Genomic DNA, 6,972 nt, shown 5'->3' with positions numbered 1-6,972 from the left:
AAAAATAATGCTAAAAATGGTTTTGTTCGGTATTAAAACTACGACTTGGTCAACAAAAAACGAATTGCAGTATGCAAAACATGCGCTTCGAAGATTACAGACGGAGACGCAACAACTTCCAACTTCGTTCGACATTTGAAGTTGTACAAAGAAGGGTAAGTTTTGAATGTAAGGTAACGTTTATTGGCTGAGTAACGTAACTTTTATTTGCTGTGTAGTTAAATCAGTGAGGCTGCAAACTCACTGCTAACGTTATAACCATAGACATCTTATAAGGGTAGCAGCATCGACCACTACTGCCTACTAGCGCTGACGAGACGAGACGTGCGGCCGCCATCTTGGAGTGGGGATCCACTCCACTCAGTGCAATTCATTTGGCAGGAGCAATGAACTGTCAGGGCATTTTACCTCACTGAATACCACTGATTTTCACGCGCTTTTTTGTCATACGTGTAACTATGATAAAGGACACATGTTTTGGCATGTTTTATTATTCATAGTTTGCTTAGAAGTAATAGAATATTCTTATATGCTATAAGTGACCAGACGTCCAAGATCAAAACTAGGAATATAATCCCAGTAGAGATGCGCGGTTTGCGGGCACAACCACGGAGTCCGCGGATTATCCGCGGATCGGGCGGATGAAATTAAAAAAAATTAGATTTTATCCGCGGGTCGGTTCGGGCGGTTAAAATAAAAAAAAATTAGATTTTAAATAGATTCAGGCGGGTGGCAGTTAAACCAATTCGGAAATATATATACATAGTTAAATGTTGTTACCCACATACGAAAAACGAGCAGGCACCTGCTGCATATGCCACAACAGAAGAAAAAAAAAAAAAGAGATGGACACTTTTACGGAGCGGAGAAGGGACGCCTTGCCGGGGTCCGGGCCCGAGGCCCCTTCCCCCGAGAGGGCCCCACCAGGAGCCGTAGCTGAGGCGATCCGCGAGAAGGGCCCGACGCACGTCCAGGGTCACCACCGCGCCCACCGCACCGACACCCCGCTTCGTCCGCCTTCGCCGCGGCCGGCGTCACGCGCAGCAGGTAAGCAGCTTACCTGCCCGCCACCCCCGTGGCCGGGGGCTCGTAACAGGGGTCACTCCGCGCGCTCCGCCCGCGCAGCTTACCTGCCCGCCACCCCTGTTGCCGGGGGCGCGTAACAGGGGTCACTCCGCGCGCAGTGCGCTCCCGAAAGGGGTGGGGCTCACCCTGGTTGATATAGACAGCAGGACGGTGGCCATGGAAGTCGGAACCCGCTAAGGAGTGTGTAACAACCCACCTGCCGAATCAACTAGCCCTGAAAATGGATGGCGCTGGAGCGTCGGGCCCATACCCGGCCGTCGCCGGCAGCGAGACGCGCTTGGAGGTGCGCTCAGCGCGGCTCCCATATGATTGCGCAGTGGTGTGCGTCTGGGTCGTGACAGCGTGGCACGCGAATGTCTGTGCTGCATTGGATCAGTCTCCTTTCTTTAACAGGCAAAAGCTTTATAACCTCACTAATGCCTTGCATCGTCTATATTAGATATATAACAACGGGCGGGTGCGGTTCTGATCAAATGTTAGGTCGGGTGGATGGCGGATGGTTGACGACTATCTGATGCGGTTGCGGATGAAATAATTGCCTATCCGCGCATCTCTAAATCCCAGAGAAGGGGAAAAAACGGTCAACTATTTTTAAGTTGAAGAAACAATATGATTAGGTTATATATACAGGTGTACATCCTACATAAACAATGTATGAATATATTAGATATCTATATACCTTACAGACCAATAGACTTTATCTCTGTTGCTGCAGCAGCAGAGTTTATTTTGTCTTGACACTTTTTATTGATATTTTGTATTACTACATTCTTCCCTTAAATAATCATGTTTACAGTGATTGTTTAATATGTATTTTTCATGTATGTTGCTTTGGATAAAAGTGTCTGCCAAATACTTAAACATATAAACACCTGAAAGTCTTTTTATCAGCTAAAACCACCAATCTGTTTCACTGGATTCAGAATAAAACCAAAGTCTGTCTTACCCAACAATGTTAGTATTTGAATATTGTTACTTGAAGACTTATTCCTGGTTACAATGATACTGTTAAGAGAGTATTGTGTTATATTTTGCCTAAAATGAGAATGCATCATAATCAGTGGTGGCTGGTGAATTTTGTTTTAGGTGGGGCTGAAAGTTTGTAAACCAAATACCTGTAGGGGCGTCATCCTCCCCCAGAAGATTTGTTTGTGATTTTCACATACAAATGTGAACATTTTCAAAAACCAAGACATTTAATATAAAATGTAAAATGAATAAATACATAAAGAAAAAAAGAAAAAAAATGGTTAAAAGCCATCGCCCCGTGCATTTATTTTACCGTCCCCGGGACGACGCGACTACATTAATATCAAGCCCTGGAAGTTACATTTTATTGTTTGCATTATTTGTTTCAGCATTGCACTTTGAAGATGGTCCCTCAGCTCTTTGACAGCTTTGGCTCTTTTTCAGATCAGCAGACGGACTCTATGTCTTTCTTATTTACACTATACATAAACGTTTCTTATTTCTATTCAGACTTCCATATATATTTAATTTCCTTAACCGACTGAAATAATAATAATAACAATGAATAATTTCTAAGTCTTTGTTAGCTGTTAGTTTTGTACTCGTGCGCTATGTTCGCTCACATCCTGTTCATCTCCTGGGGGCTAAGCCCCCCCTGTCCTTAAAAGCTAGTGACGCCCCTGCCTGACAATACAGAGAATACAAACGTTGTCAATGTGTTTCTGCCACCGTCGAACCCCTACACAAATATAATAGTACAAAACAAGAAATAATGAACTTTAATTTCTTAACAAACAATAAATGCACTTTTCTGTCGCCTACCTCTCCCATTATCGTGGACAAAAGGGAAGTAGAAAGGCGTGTCCAACACGTATAAAGATGCAGGTGTCACAGCAATTAGTGCAGTAGGAGGGACAACGAGACAATGGTTCCGCATTGACAGAACATCGAACAACCTTCAGGTATTTTCACGTAACTTACACATTTTGTGTAATTCTAACAATAACACAACATTATAAAAATACATTATTTACATGACATAAGGTTTTTATTTACCACGTATATTTTGTATTTTGACCACTGTAACATTACACAGTTTGAATATGGGGGAAAAAAACCCCCACTGTATTTTAACGAAGTGATTTTACCACTAGATGGAGCCAGTACCCCAGTTTGAGAATAACTAGTGTACACAGTAAAACTGGCCTGTACTCTGTACTGTTTGTTAACTCACCTCTACACACAAAATGTACAACTGGTGTTCAAAAAGGACTGTTATGCTACTGATTAAAGCCGATTGCAATCTAAGAGATCCTATAGAAGCTTTTAGTCATGTGATTCTGGACAAGAAACACAATGAGGAAATTACATAGAGGTACACAACTAAAACGTAAAGTAGTAAATACAGTACTGAACCTAAAGCTACTGTACAATGAGGAGTCTAAAGTGTGTATTGTGAACAGAAGTAGTAATAAATGGAAACAATTAAGATGTGGTCCTGAGGCATCATGACTGTAATTTAAAGCAGTGGTTCTCAAACTTTTATCAACAAGTACCATCTCAGAAAAAACCTGGCTCTCTAATTACTACCATATTGACCAACATTAAAATGCAGTAGCGTAGTAGGCCAACGTATTCATTAAAAATCAGACAGGTTTTATTTAATATTTACACACAGTTTGAACAATAACACTGAGTTTGAATATTTACTTAAGTGATTCTTTGGCATACCACTAGGTGGAGCCCGCGTCCAGTTTGAGAATCACTGATTTGAGGTGATTAACTATAGGCGTAATATGATCAAGCGTTCTTGTTGTTTTGCGCTCTTTCACCTATCCTGTTTGTGATTTTCATGGGCAGGATTTCTAGGCAGAGTCGTGACCTTGGCGGAGAGGGTATACATCTCGGGGGCTAAAGGTTGCGTCACTGCTGTTTGCAGATGATGAGGTCCTGATGGCACCTTCGGTTCGTGACCTTCAGCTCTCACTGGATCGGTTCGCAGCCGAGTGTTCAGCGGCTGGAATGAGGATCAGCATCTCCAAATCTGAGGTCATGGTTCTCAGCAGGAAACCGATGGTTTGTACAGTCCAGGTAGAGGACGAGACTCTGTCCCAGGTGGAGGAGTTGAAGTATCTCGGGGTCTTGTTCACGAGGGAGGGAAAGATGGAGAAGGAAATCAGCCGGAGAATCGGAGCAGCTGGGGCAGTATTGCAGTCTCTCAGCCGCACTGTTGTGACGAAATGAGAGCTGAGCCAGAAGGCAAAGATCTCGGTCTACCAAGCTATCTACATTCCTACTCTCACCTATGGTCATGAAGTGTGGGTCATGACCGAAATAATAAGATCGCGGATACAAGAGGCCGAAATGAGTTTCCTCAGAAGGGTGGCTTGCATCTCCCTTAGAGATAGGGTGAGAAGTTCAGTCACCCGAGAAAGACTCGGAGTAGAGCCGCTGCTCCTTTGCTTGGAAAGTGAGGATGCCTCATGAGCGTTTCCCTAGGGAGGTCCTCGTTGCACGTCCCACTGGGAGGAGACCCCGAGGCATGCCAAGGACCAGATGGGGGGATTACATCTCCTCTCTGGCCTGGGAACGCTTCAGGATTCCCCAGGAGGAAGTCGCTAATGTTGCTCTGGAGAGGGAAGTCTGGGGGTCTCTGCTGGAGCTGTTGTCCCCGCGACCAGATTCCGGATAAGCGGTTGAAGATGGATGGATGGATGGTTCTTGTTCTTGTCAAAAGTCTAGCAGCCGCATTTTGTACCAACTGTAATCTTTTAATGCTAGACATAGGGAGACATGAAAATAATAGGTTACAGTAATCGAGACGAGACGTAACAAACCCATGAATAATGATCTCAGCGTCGCTAGTGGACAAAATGGAACAAATTTTAGTGATATTACAGAGATGAAAGAAGGCCGTTTTAGTAACGCTCTTAATGTGTGAATCAAACAAGAGAGTTGTTTTAGTAACACTCTTAATGTGTGACTCAAACGAGAGAGATGTTTTAGTAACGCTCTTAATGTGTGACTCAAACGAGAGAGTTGTTTTAGTAACGCTCTTATTGTGTGACCCAAATGAAAGAGTTGTTTTAGTAACACTCTTGTGTGACCCAAACGAGAGAGTTGTTTTAGTAACACTCTTAATGTGTGACTCAAACGAGAGAGTTGTTTTAGTAACACTCATAATGTGTGACTCAAACGAGAGTTGTTTTAGTAACACTCTTATTGTGTGACCCAAACGAGAGTGTTGTTTTAGTAACACTCTTAATGTGTGACTCAAACGAGAGAGTTGTTTTAGTAACACTCTTAATGTGTGACTCAAACGAGAGTTGTTTTAGTAACACTCTTATTGTGTGACCCAAACGAGAGAGTTGTTTTAGTAACACTCTTAATGTGTGACTCAAACGAGAGAGTTGTTTTAGTAACACTCTTAATGTGTGACCCAAACGAGAGTTGTTTTAGTAACACTCTTAATGTGTGACTCAAACGAGAGAGTTGTTTTAGTAACACTCTTAATGTGTGACTCAAACGAGAGAGTTGTTTTAGTAACACTCTTAATGTGTGACTCAAACGAGAGTTGTTTTAGTAACACTCTTGTGTGACCCAAACGAGAGAGTTGTTTTAGTAACACTCTTAATGTGTGACTCAAACGAGAGAGTTGTTTTAGTAACACTCTTAATGTGTGACCCAAACGAGAGTTGTTTTAGTAACACTCTTAATGTGTGACTCAAACGAGAGAGTTGTTTTAGTAACACTCTTAATGTGTGACTCAAACGAGAGTTGTTTTAGTAACACTCTTGTGTGACCCAAACGAGAGAGTTGTTTTAGTAACACTCTTAATGTGTGACTCAAACAAGAGTTGTTTTAGTAACACTCTTAATGTGTGGCTCAAACGAGAGTTGTTTTAGTGACACTCTTAATGTGTGACTCAAACGAGAGTTGTTTTAGTGACACTCTTAATGTGTGACTCAAATAGAGTTGTTTTAGTAACACTCTTAATGTGTGACCCAAACGAGAGTTGTTTTAGTAACACTCTTAATGTGTGACTCAAACGAGAGAGTTGTTTTAGTAACACTCTTAATGTGTGACTCAAACAAGAGTTGTTTTAGTAACACTCTTAATGTGTGACTCAAACGAGAGTTGTTTTAGTGACACTCTTAATGTGTGACTCAAATAGAGTTGTTTTAGTAACACTCTTAATGTGTGACCCAAACGAGAGTTGTTTTAGTGACACTCTTAATGTGTGACCCAAACGAGAGAGTTGTTTTAGTAACACTCTTAATGTGTGACTCAAACGAGAGAGTTGTTTTAATAACACTCTTAATGTGTGACCCAAACGAGAGAATTGTTTTAGTAACACTCTTAATGTGTGACTCAAACGAGAGAGTTGTTTTAGTAACACTCTTAATGTGTGACTCAAACGAGAGTTGTTTTAGTAACACTTAATGTGTGACTCAAACGAGAGTTGTTTTAGTAACACTCTTAATGTGTGTCTCAAACGAGAGAGTTGTTTTAGTAACACTCTTGTGTGACTCAAACGAGAGTTGTTTTAGTAACACTCTTAATGTGTGACTCAAACGAGAGTTGTTTTAGTGACACTCTTAATGTGTGACCCAAACGAGAGTTGTTTTAGTAACACTCTTATTGTGTGACCCAAACGAGAGTGTTGTTTTAGTAACACTCTTAATGTGTGACTCAGACGAGAGAGTTGGGTCGAAGATAATACCCAGATTCTTTACTGAGTCCCCTTGTGTAATTGTTTGGTTGTCAAATGTTAAGGTGGTATTATTTAAAAAAAAAAATATACACACACACACACACACACACACACACACACACACACACACACACACACACACACACACACACACACACACACACACACACACACACACACACACACACACACACACACACACA

At 41.9% G+C, this 6,972-nt stretch overlaps 1 protein-coding gene across 1 annotated transcript in view; it reads right to left on the bottom strand.

The window, feature by feature from the left end:
* Positions 1–2,870: 2,870 nt before the first annotated feature.
* LOC133619567 (major histocompatibility complex class I-related gene protein-like) overlaps positions 2,871–6,972 on the bottom strand; it is a 26,574-nt gene continuing 22,472 nt past the window's right edge. Inside the window, exon 7 of the mRNA XM_061980674.2 lies at positions 2,871–4,832. Within this exon, the coding sequence (XP_061836658.1) occupies positions 4,478–4,832 (355 nt within the window). The 3' untranslated portion in view covers positions 2,871–4,477. The remainder of the gene's footprint in view (positions 4,833–6,972) is intronic.

Source organism: Nerophis lumbriciformis, linkage group LG20 (genome assembly GCF_033978685.3).
Source record: "Nerophis lumbriciformis linkage group LG20, RoL_Nlum_v2.1, whole genome shotgun sequence".
In the NCBI taxonomy this organism is placed as follows: Eukaryota; Metazoa; Chordata; class Actinopteri; order Syngnathiformes; family Syngnathidae; genus Nerophis; species Nerophis lumbriciformis.
This window is presented reverse-complemented; position numbering and strand designations above follow the sequence as displayed.